At 47.7% G+C, this 17,701-nt stretch overlaps 1 protein-coding gene across 2 annotated transcripts in view; it reads right to left on the bottom strand.

Annotated features, from left to right (window-relative positions):
* Positions 1–17,701, bottom strand: part of heatr3 (HEAT repeat containing 3) — a 104,866-nt gene that overhangs the window by 81,762 nt on the left and 5,403 nt on the right. For both annotated transcript variants that reach the window (XM_072518224.1, XM_072518223.1), the window contains exons 2-4: positions 9,587–9,759; positions 7,533–7,620; positions 6,003–6,115 (exon numbers count right to left, since the gene is read on the bottom strand). In XM_072518224.1, the coding sequence (XP_072374325.1) occupies positions 6,003–6,115; positions 7,533–7,620; positions 9,587–9,759 (374 nt within the window). The remainder of the gene's footprint in view (positions 1–6,002; positions 6,116–7,532; positions 7,621–9,586; positions 9,760–17,701) is intronic.

Genomic DNA, 17,701 nt, shown 5'->3' with positions numbered 1-17,701 from the left:
GACTTCCGGGTGCGGCGATGACCAGCTGAGTCGCACGTTTCGGCAGCTCCCGGTGGAACGGACTTTTGGGCTCTTAATAAGAGCCCCAACGGCAATTTTAACGGCGAAAAGTACTGTGCGGTGAACCAGAAGGGAATCCCCCCTGGATACGGATGAAAAAAGGAGAGGAAGGTGGCCGGATTGCAGTGGATCCTTTAGAGCAGCGGCAAGGAAGGCAAGCAAAAACCAAGATGGCGTCGGAAGGTGGCAGTTTAATATGGGGCCCTGAACAACACGAGTTTTTGAAACGCTGCGTGGAAGAACTCAAAAAGGAAATGAAGAAGGAGCTGTTGGCCCCGATATTACAGGCGATCGAAGGGCTAAAGGAGGAGCAAAAGACCCAGGAGCGGGAGCTTCGGGCCGTGAAGGCAAAGGCTGCCGAGAATGAGGACGACATACAGGGCCTGGTGGTGAAGACGGAGATGCACGAGGCACACCATAAACGATGTGTGGAAAGGCTGGAGGTGCTGGAGAACAACGCGAGGAGGAACAACCTAAGGATTCTTGGTCTTCCTGAAGGTGCGGAGGGAGCGGACGTGGGGGCATATGTGAGCACGATGCTGCACTCGTTAATGGGAGCGGAGGCTCCGGCGGGTCCGCTGGAGGTGGAGGGAGCATACCGAGTGATGGCGCGAGGACCGAGAGCAGGAGAAATTCCTAGAGCCATAGTGGTGAGATTCCTCCGTTTTAAGGACAAAGAGATGGTCCTTAGATGGGCAAAGAAAACTCGGAGCAGTAAGTGGGAGAACGCGGTGATCCACGTATACCAAGACTGGAGTGCGGAGGTGGCGAGAAGGAGGGCGAGCTTTAATCGGGCCAAGGCGGTGCTTCACAAAAAGAAGATAAAATTCGGAATGCTGCAACCGGCAAGACTGTGGGTCACATATCAAGGGAGGCACCACTACTTTGAGACGGCGGATGAGGCTTGGACTTTTATCGTGGAAGAAAAATTGGAATGAGCGGGTTATTTTTTTTAAAAAAGAACGTTTGAAACAAAGTGGTGGGGCGAGTATGGGGGGCGAAGAGGGGGGTAAAAGGGGGGAGAGAGGAGTTTTATGTTATTAATCCTGCGATGTGGTAACTTTTCTCTCTTCCACAGGAGGTGGTGGGGGGAGGAAAGGAGGTGGAGGAGATGGGGCGTTGGCCATTGGGGGCGGGGCCAAGGGGGAAGCGCAGGCTCGGTTCCCGCGCTATGATAATCATGGCGGGAATAGGGAAGCAGGAAGGAGGGGGCGTCGGACGGTGCGAGCCGAGGTCACGGGGGGAAGCCGAGGTCGGCCAGACTTTGCTGACTTCTGGGAGCAACATGGGGGGTGTAACTACACTAGTGGGGGATCTAGCGGGGGGGGGGGGGGGGGGGGGGGGGATTATTGGGCTGCTGCTGCTGGGGAGAGGGGGGAGCTGGCATGGGGTGGGATGGGCGGGGGAGCACTGCCTGGGGGGGACACAGCTGCGTGGGAACCGGGTGAGAGGGGGGAGCTGGCATGGGGTGGGATGGGCGGGGGAGCACTGCCTGGGGGGGACACAGCTGCGTGGGAACCGGGTGAGGAGCTGGAAAAAGGGGATGGCTAATCGACAAGGGGGGGGGGGGTAAAAAGCCCCCCAACCCGGCTGATCACGTGGAACGTGAGAGGGCTGAACGGGCCGATAAAGAGGGCACGGGTACTCGCAACCTTAAGAAACTTAAGGCAGACGTGGTTATGTTACAGGAAACGCACTTGAAACTGATAGACCAGGTGAGACTATGCAAAGGTTGGGTGGGGCAGGTGTTCCATTCGGGGCTAGATGCGAAAAACAGGGGGGTGGCTATATTAGTGGGGAAGCGGGTAATGTTCGAGGCAAAGACTATAGTGGCGGATAACGGGGGCAGATACGTGATGGTGAGTGGCAAACTACAGGGGGAGACGGTGGTTTTGGTAAACGTATACGCCCCGAACTGGGATGATGCCAATTTTATGAGGCGTATGCTAGGACGCATCCCGGACCTAGAGGTGGGAAAGTTGGTAATGGGGGGAGATTTCAACACGGTGTTGGAACCAGGGCTGGACAGGTCGAGGTCCAGGACTGGAAGGAGGCCGGCAGCAGCCAAGGTGCTTAAAGATTTTATGGAGCAGATGGGAGGAGTAGACCCGTGGAGATTTAGCAGACCTAGGAGTAAGGAGTTTTTGTTTTTCTCCTATGTCCACAAAGTCTATTCGCGAATAGACTTTTTTGTCTTGGGAAGTGCGTTGATCCCGAAGGTGAGGGGAATGGAGTATACGGCTATAGCCATTCCGGATCACGCTCCGCATTGGGTGGACTTGGAGATAGGGGAGGAAACAGAAGGGCGCCCACCCTGGAGAATGGACATGGGACTAATGGCAGATGAGGGGGGGTGTCTAAGGGTGAGGGGGTGCATTGAAAAGTACTTGGAACTCAATGGTAATGGGGAGTTCCAGATGGGAGTGGTCTGGGAGGCGCTGAAGGCAGTGGTTAGAGGGGAGCTGATATCAATAAGGGCACATAAAGGAAAGCAGGAGAGTAGGGAACGGGAGCGGTTGCTGCAAGAACTTCTGAGGGTGGACAGGCAATATGCGGAGGCACCGGAGGAGGGACTGTACAGGGAAAGGCAAAGGCTACACGTAGAATTTGACTTGCTGACAACGGGTACTGCAGAGGCACAGTGGAGGAAGGCACAGGGTGTACAGTACGAATATGGGGAGAAGGCGAGCAGGTTGCTGGCACACCAATTGAGGAAAAGGGGAGCAGCGAGGGAAATAGGGGGAGTGAGGGATGAGGAAGGAGAGATGGAGCGGGGAGCGGAGAGAGTGAATGGAGTGTTCAAGGCATTTTATAAAGAATTATACGAAGCTCAACCCCCGGATGGGAGGGAGAGAATGATGGGCTTTCTGGACCGGCTGGAATTTCCCAAGGTGGAGGAGCAGGAAAGGGTGGGACTGGGAGCACAAATAGAGGAAGTAGTGAAAGGAATTAGGAGCATGCAGGCGGGGAAGGCTCCGGGACCGGATGGATTCCCAGTTGAATTTTACAGGAAATATGTGGACTTGCTCGCCCCGCTACTGATGAGGACCTTTAATGAGGCAAAGGAAAGGGGACAACTGCCCCCGACTATGTCTGAGGCAACGATATCGCTTGTCTTAAAGAAGGAAAAGGACCCGCTGCAATGCGGGTCCTATAGACCTATTTCCCTCCTAAATGTAGATGCTAAGATTCTGGCCAAGGTAATGGCAATGAGGATAGAGGATTGTGTCCCGAGGGTGGTCCATGAGGACCAAACTGGGTTTGTGAAGGGGAGACAGCTGAATACGAATATACGGAGGCTGCTAGGGGTAATGATGATGCCCCCACCAGAGGGGGAATCGGAGATAGTGGTGGCGATGGATGCCGAGAAAGCATTTGATAGAGTGGAGTGGGATTATCTGTGGGAGGTGCTGAGGAGATTTGGTTTTGGAGATGAGTATGTTGGATGGGTGCAGCTGTTGTATAGGGCCCCAGTGGCGAGTGTGGTCACGAATGGACGGGGATCTGCATACTTTCGGCTCCATAGAGGGACAAGGCAGGGATGCCCTCTGTCCCCATTATTGTTTGCACTGGCGATTGAACCCCTGGCAATAGCATTGAGGGGTTCCAAGAAGTGGAGGGGAGTACTTAGAGGAGGAGAAGAACACCGGGTATCTCTGTATGCGGATGATTTGTTGTTATATGTAGCGGACCCGGCGGAGGGGATGCCAGAGATAATGCGGACACTTCAGGAGTTTGGAGAATTCTCAGGATATAAACTGAACATGGGGGAAAGTGAGTTGTTTGTGGTGCATCCAGGGGAGCAGAGCAGAGAAATAGAGGACTTTCCGCTGAGGAAGGTAACAAGGGACTTTCGTTACTTGGGGATCCAGATAGCCAAGAATTGGGGTACATTGCATAGGTTAAATTTAACGCGATTGGTGGAACAAATGGAGGAGGACTTCAAGAGATGGGACATGGTATCCCTGTCACTGGCAGGGAGGGTGCAGGCGGTTAAAATGGTAGTCCTCCCGAGATTCCTCTTTGTGTTTCAGTGCCTCCCGGTGGTGATCACGAAGGCTTTTTTAAAAAGGATCGAAAAGAGTATCATGAGTTTTGTGTGGGCCGGGAAGACCCCGAGAGTGAGGAAGGGATTCTTACAGCGTAGTAGGGATAGGGGGGGGCTGGCACTACTGAGCCTAAGTGAGTATTACTGGGCCGCCAATATCTCAATGGTGAGTAAGTGGATGGGAGAAGAGGAGGGAGCGGCGTGGAAGAGATTGGAGAGGGCGTCCTGTAGGGGGACTAGCCTACAAGCTATGGTGACGGCCCCATTGCCGTTCTCACCGAAGAAATACACCACAAGCCCGGTGGTGGTGGCGACTTTGAAAATTTGGGGACAGTGGAGACAGGGCGCATATGACTGGAGCACGGCTCAGTAAATTTTTTGGGGTAGAGGATAGGTGTGCGAGATGCTCGAGAAGCCCAGCGAATCACACCCACATGTTTTGGTCATGTCCGGCACTACTGGGGTTCTGGGTGGGGGTGACAAAGGTGCTTTCGAAAGTAGTGGGGGTCCAGGTCGAACCAAGCTGGGGGTTGGCTATATTTGGGGTTGCACAAGAGCCGGGAGTGCAGGAGGCGAGAGAGGCCGATGTTTTGGCCTTTGCGTCCCTAGTAGCCCGGCGCAGGATACTGTTGATGTGGAAGGAAGCCAAGCCCCCGGGGGTGGAGACCTGGATAAATGACATGGCAGGGTTTATAAAGCTGGAACGGATTAAGTTCGTCCTAAGGGGATCGGCTCAAGGGTTCACCAGGCGGTGGCAACCGTTCGTCGAATACCTCACAGAAAGATAGAGGGAATGGAAAAGAAGAAGGCAGCAGCAGCAGCCCGGGGGGGGGGGGGGACCAGAAGGACTCTCAGGGTTGTTAATATATATGTATAATATGTATAGGTCGTTGTGAGAAATAATTGTATATTGGACTGTTAAATCATATTTTTGGAGAGTGTTTATCTGAGACAAGGCAGTTGCCATTTAGTTTTAGTTTTCGTTTTTGTTATATATTATTTATTCTTTGTTTATAAAACAGGTCATTGTTATTTATACTGTTATATTATTGTGTAAAGGATACACAATGTACTGTGATGGCTGACCAAAAATTTTCAATAAAATATTTTTTTTTAAAAGATGTTTGTATATAAGCTATTCACCTTTTCACTCTAACCTTACAGAAGTAGACACCTCATCGTCAGGCACATTTCTCTGGGAAACTGCACATGCACTGACAAAATATCAGTGCAGCCAGTGGAAAACAGTCAGCAACAAGGTGATGTTTACATTAATTTGTGAAAATGGAAGTCACCTTGACAGCAACCACCTTATCAGAAGCAGCAATATCTGGATGATGCTTACAGGACAACTATGTTAGTGGGTAACCTGAAAGCAAGTAACAATTCATCAGTGTCTAAATTTAGGTATTTTACTCAACTATTTCATTAGGTTGTTTTGAGCCAAACCAATGAAAGAATCCAAAATTCCTGAGGTAGATGTTTCAAGTCTTCACTGACTAAGATGCCTTGTCAGTGGCTGGAGATCTGAAAACTATAGGTGTGCTACCCATAAATCTTTATCTGTTCAAATTAACAACAGAAGATAGTAAGCAGCTCACCACTGACAAGAGCTCAGGAATTCTCTCTGCAGTCAATTTGCCAAGAACTCTGAAAGAATTTATTAGAGGAGATGCAGGAGATGAAATTAAGACTTCTGCTTCATTTCTTACCAAATGCCATCATGGACATTTTCCATAAAATAATTGTTCATCTTAAAAAACACTAATGACTCCGCAGTGCAAACTTTGTTAAGAGCCATCAGGAAAATTGGCACTGAAAATACTTGCAGATTCGTGAAAACCTACAGTTAGATACTCCGAAATGTTTTGAGTTTGATGAAAAATAAGCTTACCATAAATTCCAGAGCAGGTTCATGGCCTCATTGACTATGCCTTCTACGTGGGTTTTATCCGCACCTTTCTGTTTTTGTGGAATGACCACATTTGCATCTACTTCCGTACAACACTGCAGACAAGGAACAACAGAAACCGAGATTGGAATTGGCAATCTTTTTCTCAGCATGTACTAACACCGTAAATTTTAAAAGTAGCATGTACGGAATTCAAACACCTTTGTTATACAGTTCTCGGCTCAAGCAATTCCCCATAAGGATTGTGCCAGTTTCCTTCTTCCCCCCACAGAGGGAGGCTACCCCAACCGCTTCCCCTCCTCCATAAACAGTTGTCAATTTGACAGAATTGCTAGAGGTTAAAGAGCAATGTTCCACACATCCTCCATTATCAACATGCCACATGGGGTAACTCAGTGTAATGCATCCAAATTTGCCGGCAACACCAAATTAGCTGGGCGAGTAAATGGTGAGGAGGATGCAAAGAGGCTGCAAAAAGGATTTTGAGTAAAGTAAATAAGCGGGCACAAACACATTTCTCTGGGAAACTGCACATGCATTAATAAAATATCAGGGCAGTCAGTGAAGAACAGTCAGCAACAAGGTGATGTTTACATTAATTTGTGAAAATGGAAGTCACTTTGACAGCAACTATCTTATCAGAAGCAGCAGTTCCTGGCTGATGCTTACAGGACAATTATGTTAGTGGGTAACCTGAAAGCAACACAATGTGAAGTTCTCCACTTTGGTAGGAAAATTAGAAAAGCAGAATAGTTTTTAAATTGTTGAAAGACTGGAAAATGTTGTATTCAGAGGCACTTACATGTCCTTGGAGACATAAGACACAAAGGTAACATGCAGGTACAGCAAACAATTAGGAAAACTAATGATATGTTAGCCTTCATTACAAAGGATTTGGAGTACAAGACTAAAGCGGTGTTACTGCAATTGTACAGAGCCTTAGCAAGGCTGCACCTAGAGTACAGCATATAGTTTTGGTCTCCTTAACCAAGGAAGGATGTACTTGCCTGAGATAAAGTAATTCCTGGGAGGAGGGGTTTGACCGATGAGCAGAGATTGAGTAGACTAGGCCTTTATATCCCAGAGAATGAGAACTGATCTCAGTGAAACAAAAAAAAAAGGGACTTGGCGGGGGTAGATATGAGGAGGATATTTTGCAGCTAAGAAGTCAAAACCTAGGGATCACAGTCTCAGAATAAAGTGTCAGCAGCTTAGGGCTGAGATGAGGAGAAACTTCTTAACTCAAAGGGTTGTGAATATTTCGGATTCAAGTAAGGTATTGATGGATTTTTGTATATTAAGGGAATTAAGGGATGTAGGGATTGTGTGGGAGAGTGTAGATGACGTGGATGATGAACCATGATGTATTAACTGGGGACACAGGCTCAAGGGACCGAATGAGCTACTCTTGCTTCCATTTATGCTATTTATGGAGGAAAGGCCAAAGGAGGGAAATTATGGAAGAAGTGAAACAAGAGCAGATGGATTTGCATTTTACACAAAGGAGCTTACCTCCCGCAACAAGGCAGTCAGGGGAGTCAGAACGTCTTGCTTCACCATCTCATCACAAACATCGTATCCGCCACAAGCACTAAGGTTTCTATTATAAACAAACAATTCATATTAGACATTTGCACGTTTACAACCGCCTCTTCTAAGCATATCATAAAATGGTTACAACGCAGGACAAAGCCAGTCATCCGTCAAGTCACATGGATTTTTAGGATGTCTATTCTAACCCCAAACCACCAAATGGAAAGTCGGTCTTGAGATCACCCACCTAAAACCCGACTGCCCTGCAGTCATCTTAAGGTGGGAGCAATGTTAACTGGCTCAGGATGAGACTGCCACCCCCCCCACCTGGGGAGAAGTCCCCCTGCCTTAGAGCGCAGCTGGCCATTCTGAAGTCGCACTAACGGCTGCCACTCAAACCTGCCATGGCTGGGACTACAGGTAGTCCTGAAGAAGCGGTTATGGAGGCCTGACTGACAGCTAAGTCCGGTTCTATGAACCTGGTGGCGGAAGCTTAAAGGGGGTGTATGAATTTGGTTTTACGAGGGGGGGGGGATGAAAGAGGGGCAGTGCCTCTGATCATCACAGCGGTTCCCTCAAAGGAGGTTTCCCGCCCCCTCCCGCCTTGTCTGACAACAGCTTTGCTGTAAAAGCTGCAGGGCTACCCACTTGGCCTGCCCATGCTGTGTGTAAAATAGCAGCAAAGGCAGAATGGGACACTTAAGTAGTCATTAATTGGCGACTTGAGGGTCTCAATAAGCCTATGGGCAGGTGGATTGCCTGACACCTTCCCCCACCCGCCATAAAATGGGAGGCAGGTTGGGGGTAGGTAGCAAAGCAGTGAAATGGCCTGGCACTATAACTTACAAGCCCTCCATCGTTCAAATTTACCAGTGGAGGCCATAAAATAGAGTCCCATGCCAGCTCTGTACAAGAGCAATGGGCTTAGCCCCACTCCCCAACCCTTTCCACACAGCCCCCCCAAAATGTTTTCCATCAGCAGCTTATCCAATCTCCTTTTGAAAGCCACAGTTGAATTTGTCTCCTCCACCCTTTCTGGCAGTATATTCCAGAATTCTATTCCCGTTTCCCCTCATACGGTCTTTCATTCCTTTGCCAATCACTTTAAATCTATGTCTTCTGGTTCTTGACTCTTCCACTAGTGTGAATAGCTTCTACCCACTCTGTCTCGATCCCGCATGAGTTTGAACACCTCTCTCAAATCACCTCTCAGCCTTCTCCTCTCCCAAGAACAGTCCCAGCTTCTCGAATCGATCCATGCAACTGAAGTTTCTCATCCCTGGAACCATTCTTTTCCGCACTCTCTCTCATACCATCACATCCTTCCTAAAGCGTGTTGCCCAGAATTGTAGACAAAACTCCACTTGAGGGAGAACCACAGTCCCATAAAGGCTCACCATTACTTCCTTCCTCTCTTCATAAAGCCCAGTGCTCCATTTGCCTTTGTAACCACTTTCTCAAGCTGCCCTGCCACCAAATACCCACAGGTTCCTCTGCACCTGCACGCTCTTTAGAAACGTATCCATTATTTTAGATCGCTTCTCCTATTCTTATCCCTTAATGTGTAACTTTGCAGTGTTTAATTTAATCTGCCATTTCACCACCCTAACTCTGCTCTCTTGAAGTCCATCAATGTCCTCCTCAGTTCACAGTATTTCCCAGTTTTGTGCCATCTGCAAACTTTGAATTTGAAATTCCCCCAAGTTGAAGTCATTAACACATTAAAAAAAACTGATTTTCAAACAAATAAAAATATTGCTCCCCTTAAAAAGGTTTCCCACTAGATCCTGGTGTAGTTGACGTAATCATTATTCTTAAAGATTTATATATACGGTAAAAAAGACACCCATTGTTAAAAAGTTGACAGTCAGCAATATTTTTTTATAGGAAGATGGTCATTTATAATTTTGAAATCTTGACATTATAATGCCTGTTAGGATAAAGCTCACATTTAATGTACTATTGAAACAACATTGAACAATGTTATCTGATTTAATGCATGTTCAATGCTGCTTAAAACATTTAGCACTCACCTGAGTGCACCAGCAGCCGTCTCTCTGACACCAACACTTGGATCAAGCAGCATTGGTCCCAAACACCGAACGGCATCTTTCTGCAGGAAGGAAGGGATCACCTTTTGCTCCTGGACAAGTTTCGAAATACTCGCACATGCAAATTCCCGAACATCAGGAGACACACTCTGTAACTACCAGAGAATAGGATTTTAGTTCATCACAGAGACGATCACGTACTCTACTCTCATATGCTCTTACAATCGATACTCATTCAACATAACTCGTGGAAATGCGGTGACATTTTAGTCTAATTTATTTCTGACCTAATATCTTTTTTAAAAATATATATTTTATTGAAATTTTTTTCCCCTGAGCAACATTTTTCCCGCTTACAAAACAAGCGAAACGATAATAACAAAACAGAAATTTTTAAAACTTTTTAACAATAATATACAAGTAACGAAACCTCGTACGCTATTGACCTATACGCAACTAAGCCTCCTCCCCCCCTCTCCCCACCCCCCCCCCCCCCTCCCCCCTGGGTTGCTGCTGCTGGTCATCTGTCTTCCCTCTAACGTTCCCCTAGGTAGTCGAGAAATGGCTGCCACCGCCTAGTGAACCCTTGAGCCGATCCTCTCAGGGCAAACTTTATCTGCTCCAGTTTAATAAACCCCGCCATATCGTTTACCCAGGCCTCCAGTCCGGGGGGTTTCACCTCCTTCCACATGAGTAGGATCCTGCGCCGGGCTACGAGGGACGCAAAGGCCACGACATCGGCCTCTTTCGCCTCCTGCACTCCCGGCTCTTCCGCAACTCCAAATAGAGCTAACCCCCAGCCTGGTTTGACCCGGGCCTTCACCACCTGCGAAATCACTCCCGTCACTCCCTTCCAATACCCTTCCAGTGCCGGGCACGCCCAAAACATATGTGCGTGGTTTGCCGGGCTCCCGCCACACCTCCCACATTTGTCCTCCACTCCAAAGAACCTGCTCAATCTTGCCCCCGTTATGTGTGCTCTATGTAGCACCTTAAATTGAATCAGGCTAAGCCTGGCGCATGAGGAGGAGGAATTTACCCTGCTTAGGGCATCAGCCCACATACCCTCCTCTATCTCCTCCCCTAATTCTTCTTCCCACTTTCTTTTTAGTTCGCCCACCGACTCCTCCCCCTCTTCCCTCATCTCTCTATAAATCTCTGACACCTTGCCCTCTCCGACCCACACCCCTGAAAGCACCCTGTCCTGTATCCCCTGTGTCGGGAGCCGCAGAAATTCCCTCACCTGTTGTCTAGTAAACGCCCTCACCTGCATATATCTCAAGAAATTCCCCCGGGGTAACTTATACTTTTCCTCCAGTGCTCCCAAGCTCACAAAAGTCCCATCTATGAATAAATCTCCCACCTTCCTAATTCCCAACTGGTACCAGCTCTGAAATCCTCCATCCATTCTTCCTGAGGCGAACCTATGGTTGTTCCTGATAGGGGACCCCACCAGGGCTCCCCGCACCCCTCTCTGTCGCCTCCACTGTCCCCCATATGTTCAGTGTTGCCGCCACCACCGGGTTCGTGGTGTACGTTTTCGGTGAGAACTGTAGCGGCGCCGTCACCAGCGCCTCTAGACTCGTCCCTTTACAGGACCTTCTCTCCAGCCTTTTCCACGCCGCTCCCTCACCCTCCATCATCCATCTACGTATCATTGCCACATTGGCGGCCCAATAATAATCTCCCAAGTTCGGTAGTGCCAGTCCTCCTCTGTCCCTACTGCGCTGAAGGAACCCCCTCCTTACTCTCGGAACTTTCCCTGCCCACACAAAGCTCGTAATGCTCCTAAATATTTTATTAAAAAAGATCCTGGTGATTAAAATAGGGAGACATTGAAATACAAATAAGAACCTCGGGAGGACCATCATCTTAATTGCTTGCACCCTGCCCGCCAGCGATAAAGGCTGCATGTCCCACCTCTTAAAGTCCTCCTCCATTTGTTCTACCAGCCGTGTCAGATTAAGTCTGTGCAAGGTTCCCCAGCTCCTAGCGATCTGAATCCCCAAGTATCGGAAGTTTCTTTCCACTTTCCTTAGCGGTAAGCCTTCTATCTCTCTACTCTGGTCCCCTGGATGTATCACATATAATTCACTCTTCCCCATGTTTAACCTATACCCCGAAAATTCCCCGAACCTCCTCAAGATTCGCATAACCTCTATCATCCCCCCCGCTAGGTCCGACACGTATAGCAATAGGTCATCCGCGTATAACGAGACTCGGTGTTCTTCTCCCCCTCTAGTCACCCCTCTCCATTTCCTGGAGTCTCTCAGCGCCATGGCCAGAGGTTCAATTGCCAGCGCAAACAACAATGGAGACAGCGGGCATCCCTGTCTTGTTCCCCTATATAATCGGAAATACTCCGATCTATGTCGACCTGTAACTACGCTTGCCATCGGTGCCCCATAAAGTAGTCTAACCCAGCGAATAAATCCGTTCCCAAACCCAAACCTCCTTAACACTTCCCATAAATACTCCCACTCCACCCTATCAAATGCCTTCTCTGCGTCCATTGCCGCCACTATCTCTGCCTCCCCCTCCACTGAGGGCATCATTATCACCCCTAATAGCCGTCGCACGTTAACATTCAATTGTCTCCCTTTTACGAACCCTGTCTGGTCTTCGTGCACCACCCCTGGGACACAGTCCGCTATCCTCGATGCCAGCACCTTTGCTAGCAGTTTGGCGTCCACGTTCAATAGTGAAATAGGTCTATAGGACCCACACTGCATCGGATCTTTGTCCCTCTTCAAAATTAGCGGTATCGTCGCCTCCGACATTGTCGGGGGTAGTGTCCCCCCTTCCCTGGCCTCATTGAACGTCCTCGCCAACAACGGGGCCAACACGTCCACATATTTTCTGTAGAATTCCACCGGGAACCCGTCCGGCCCCGGGGCCTTCCCTGCTTGCATGCTTCCCAGTCCCTTAATAACCTCGTCCACCTCAATCGGCGCCCCCAGGCCTGCCACCGCCTGCTCCTCCACTTTCGGGAACCTCAACTGGTCCAGGAACTGCCGCATCCCCTCCTCATGGGTTTCCTCCGGGTGCTCCGGTTTCCTCCCACAATCCAAAGATGTGCGGGTTAGGTGAATTGGCCAATGATAAATTGCCCTTAATGTCCAAATTGCCCTTGGTGTTGGGTGGAGGTGTTGAGTTTGGGTGGAGTGCTCTTTCCGGGGGCCGGTGCAGACTCGGGGGGCCGAATGGCCTCCTTCTGCACTGTAAATTCAATGATAATCTATGATTAATCTAGGACAAAGGTTCGGCACAACATCGTGGGCCGAAGGGCCTGTTCTGTGCTGTATTTTCTATGTTCTGTGTTCTCCCTCTGGGGGCTGAGACCTATACAGTTCTTCATAAAAGGTCCTAAACACCTCATTTATCTTTCCTGCCCTTCGCACAGTGTCTCCCCTTTCATCCCTAATTCCTCCTAGCTCCCTCGCTGCTGCCCTCTTTCGCAGTTGGTGCGCCAACAGGCGACTAGCCTTTTCCCCATATTCGTACCTCCCTGACCTAATATCTAAGAGCACACAGGCTAAGGTGGTAAACCAGGCTAAGGTGATGCACTGATACAAGCCTTTTGTCATGCGGGGTATTCCACATTCCTTTTCTTATAGAAACAATTATAAATCAAGCATATTCCTATCAACAAGTTAATCCAGTTAAAGCTTAATGTTGGTTAAGGTTTTACACAAAGAATACATCACCTTTCACATTGTTTTGGTCTGTGTACATTTAATTTCTGAACTGACTGCAAGAAAAAGTGCATCAAAAGTCAAAGTAAAAAATTCCTCTATAATTATTTTCACAAGAAATTATTGGTTTTCAATGATTGATGGACTCCAACTAAGACCTGGATAAAGACCAGGATTACGCTAACATGGTCAACTCTATTAAATGGATTACCATCCAGCCTTCATCAATTAAAGGCATACCATTTTTCTCCTCGTTTTCTTTCTGGTTTACAATGGCTGCACCATTGGTGGCTGTCTCTTCAATTGCCGAAGTGCCAAGTTCTGGAATAGCCCCCCTCGCCTCTCCGCTTCTCTACCTCGCATTCTTCCATTAAGACACTCCTTTAAAACCTATCTCTTTGTTCTTTTGGTCTAATATCTCCTTATGTAGCTTGGTGTCATCCCGTATTTGATAATGCTCCTCTGCAGTGCTTCGGGGTGTTTTTATTATGTTAAAAGTGCTTTATAAATGTGACAGGTTTGTTTCGAATCACTAGCTTTCGGAGCACATCCCCACATTATAAATGTAAGTTACTGTTGTCATTTTGACACGGTCTGGTAAGCTCTTTAGAGTCTTGGTGACTGGATGACGTAACTGGTGAAGTAGGCTCAGAACCACGTCATTGTTCTGTAACATATTCAGTCAAACAAGTCCACAGTATTCCTGAGCATTGTTGATTGCTGATCCGTCAGTTGGCTCACTACTCCAAACTGAGGGGGGTAGATCTCTTACCAGGTGCTTTTCATCCAACTCCAGTTTCCAATCTAAACCAATGCCTTCTTTGATAGGATGGTGCTGGCTGGACACCCATCCAATGCTCTGCACTGGTAAGTTATGCAGTTTTAGCTGGCTACACGACAGGAGTACCCCCTTCACAGTCAAAGAATTCCTAAAACTTGGCTATGTCAATCTGCACCCAACGCCTTGAAACATGAGTAAATAGGTGTGTCCATTACCGATTTGAGCTTGCTACTGATACCTTTTAGGTTAGGGGGTACAGCCGCTCCAGTAACTGCTGTTTACCATCCTGAACTGCCAGATATAGCCCAACAGTTACCTATATGACAGCTTAACTTGGGAGAAACAGCAAGTCCCCTTGAAAGCTGGATATTGTGTTTTTGCACTTGTTCTCACGTGTGCTTGTCTTACAGTACGCACACTGCTTATACTTCAGATTACGGCCAGAACCAAAAATGAAGCTGTCGCTCGTAAATGACCAGAAAGTAATTTTAGATGGTGTTGGCTGGGCAAGCATCCAACGCTCTGCACTGGTAAGTTATGTAGTTTTAGCTGGCTAGTACCCCCTTCACAGTCAAAAGTTCCTAAAACTTGGCTGTGCCAAACTGCACCATGCCCTTTAACCTTGGGCAAGTTAAATCATTTTCCTCAGCTCAGAAGAAGGTAGACTAAGGGTAGGAAAAATGAGTCCCATTCGCAGGTACGAGACACCCGAGAAAGAATTACAGCAGAAGATTTAGATGGCATCATCAAAAAATTTGAGACAATTTTGAGCATTGTTTCATCATCGTCTATACATTCTGATGGTTTGTTTCAGTAGCATGAACACATACAAATGTATCATTTTACCTGTGGCCCACAGACCTCCATTGTAGGGATACAGAGCAATTGGTGATGTTCCGGAGGACTTCCTCCAAAGAACGAGAACCATTATCAATTGGTTCACCGGTTTCAATAATGGATAACCACATCTGACACACCCATTTTGTTGGGAACTCTCTGGTGTCACGCTGGCCCTCTGGTGATCACAGGAAGATGAACAGAAATGGAGACGCATGGCGCCAATCTGGTCTTTAAACAGAACTGTTCTCAGGTTCGTAAGGTTACGATGCAGGAGGGTAGTTAGGAATTAAGAAATAAATGGGGCAGCACGATGGCGCAATTGTTAGCACTGCTACCTCACGGTGCCGAGTTCCCCGGTTCGATCCCGGCTCTGGGTCACTGTCCGTGTGGAGTTTGCACATTCTTCCCGTGTTTGCATGGGTTTCGCCCCCACAACCCAAAGATGTGCAGGCTAGGTGGATTGACCACACTAAAATTGTCCCTTAATTGGAAAAAATGAACTGGGTACTCTAAATTTATTTTGAAAAAGGAATTAAGAAATAAAAACACAAAGTGCCGGACGAACTCAGTAGGTCTGGCAGCATCTGTGGAGAGATAAAACGAGTTGATGTTTTGTGTCAGATATGACTTTGTTGGAATCAAAGTTAACTTGCTTAAGTCTAGGCCACAACTAATATGGTAAAGCATAACTTGGTCTTCATTTTGTGTTATTATCCAAAGACAAATTGTATTAATTTAACACAAACAGGTCGAATTATAACAGTTGCTCTGTAACTCTGTAATGGAGGTCCTCATCTCCCTCTAATGTTCCTCTGGCCCTTTGAATATCGTCCAATACCTCTTCCAAATGTTATAGCTACTTACTTGGTGAACCTCCCCTCATTGTACTCTCTGGTGCGAGAGCAATTTGTCCTTGATTTCAATTTAAACTCTTGCCACCCACTCTCCTCCAATTAGGGCAGCACGGTAGCACAGTGCTTAGCGCAGTTGCTTCACAGCTCCAGGGTCCCAGGTTTGATTCCCGGTTTGGGTCGCTGTCTGTGCGGAGTATGCACCTTCTCCCCGTGTCTGTGTGGGTTTCCTCCGGGTGCTCCGGTTTCCTCCCACAGTCCAAAATGTGCAGGTTAGGCGGATTGGCCATTATAAATTGCCCTTAAGGGCAGCACGTGGTTAGCATTGCTGCCTAACGGCGCTGAGGTCCCAGGTTCGATCCCGGCTCTGGGTCACTGTCCGTGTGGAGTTTGCACATTCTCCCCGTGTTTGCTTGCCCAAAGATGTGCAGGGTAGGTGGATTGGCCACACTAAATCGCTCCTTAATTGGAAAAAAAAAAATTAATTGGGTACTCTAAATTTAGAATAAATAAATAAATAAATTGCCCTTAGTGTCCAAAAAGGTGAGGTGGGCTACGGGGATAGGGTGTAGACGTGGGCTTAAGTAGGGTGCTCTTTCCAAGAGCTGGTGCAGACTCGATGGGCCGAATGGCCTCCTTCTGCACTGTAGATTCTGTGATTCTATGAATTAATCTTCATTCTCCTCACACAAACCAAAGACTGCAGATTAACTTTAACAACCACCTTTCATAGAATCATAGAATGCCTACAGTGCAGAAGGAGGCCATTTGACCCATCAAGTCTGCACTGACCCTCCAAAAAGAGCTCTCTGCCTCGGCCCATTCCCCCGCTCTATTCCCATAACCCAACCTAACCTTTTGGGCACTAAGGGACAATTTAGCATAGCCAATCCACCTAAACCGCATATCTTTAGACTGTGGGAGGAAACCGGAACACCGGGAGGTAACCCACACAGACCAGGGGAGAACGTGCAAACGCCACACAGTCACCCAAGGCCAGAATTGAATTCAGGTCCCTGGCGCTATGAGGCAGCGGTGCTAACCACTGCTTTTGCCACCTTGCAAGACCTTGCCCCCTCTCATTTTTCTATTGTTGAAGAAGTCTTCAAGTTGTTAGCTATTGCTCATTTGGTAGCACACTCGCTTGAACTGCAAGACTGTGGGTTCAAGTCTGACACTAGAAACAAATGTAGTCTGACACTCCAGTGCAGTATAACGCGCACCGTCAAGGTGACTGGCATCTTTTGGGTGAGATATTAAACCGAGGACTGGTCTGTCCTCTCTGGTGAGGTTGTCCCTGCTGCCCTGACCAATATCTATTCCTTAATCACCATCACCTAAAAAACATTATCTGGTCATTATTACATTGCAGTTTCTGGGAGCATACAATGTTCTAATTGGCTTCACATTTCCTACATTAGAAAAATGACTATAGACTTTGAAAGTACCTCATTGGCAGTTCTGCAGTTTTAGCTGGCTAAACTCCAGGGGTACCCTCGACACAATCGAGGGTTCCTAAAACTTGGTTATGCAAATCTGCACCTAAGCCCATTAAGCCTGGGTAAATTGGTGTATCCATTGCAACATCCTGAGGTTATGAGGGGCAACATATAAATAAAAGTTTGCTTTTCGCCAAATCACTTATTTCTTTGTTTCAGTGGGCATCTCCCCACCCACTTCCAAAGCTTAACTCTGAAAACAAAACTATCCAGCATCCTCGTCTGCCTTCTACAAACCATTACAATGTAGCTTCTGTTAACCTCCCTAACAGCTCTCTCACTTCCTGTGTCCTTTCCAACTCCTTCACAGTTCCAGATTGTGAAATTCTATCCTTGTAATCCTAAACTTGAGGCCTGCAGCCTGAAAAGCACACCAAGCACACACTCGACGAATGATTCACTGTCAGATCCAGCTAATGATCTTAATCGAT

This window comes from Scyliorhinus torazame, chromosome 10 (genome assembly GCF_047496885.1).
Source record: "Scyliorhinus torazame isolate Kashiwa2021f chromosome 10, sScyTor2.1, whole genome shotgun sequence".
In the NCBI taxonomy this organism is placed as follows: domain Eukaryota; kingdom Metazoa; phylum Chordata; class Chondrichthyes; order Carcharhiniformes; family Scyliorhinidae; genus Scyliorhinus; species Scyliorhinus torazame.
The sequence above is the reverse complement of the archived record's forward strand: the minus strand, read 5'-3'. Positions and strand labels throughout refer to the sequence as shown.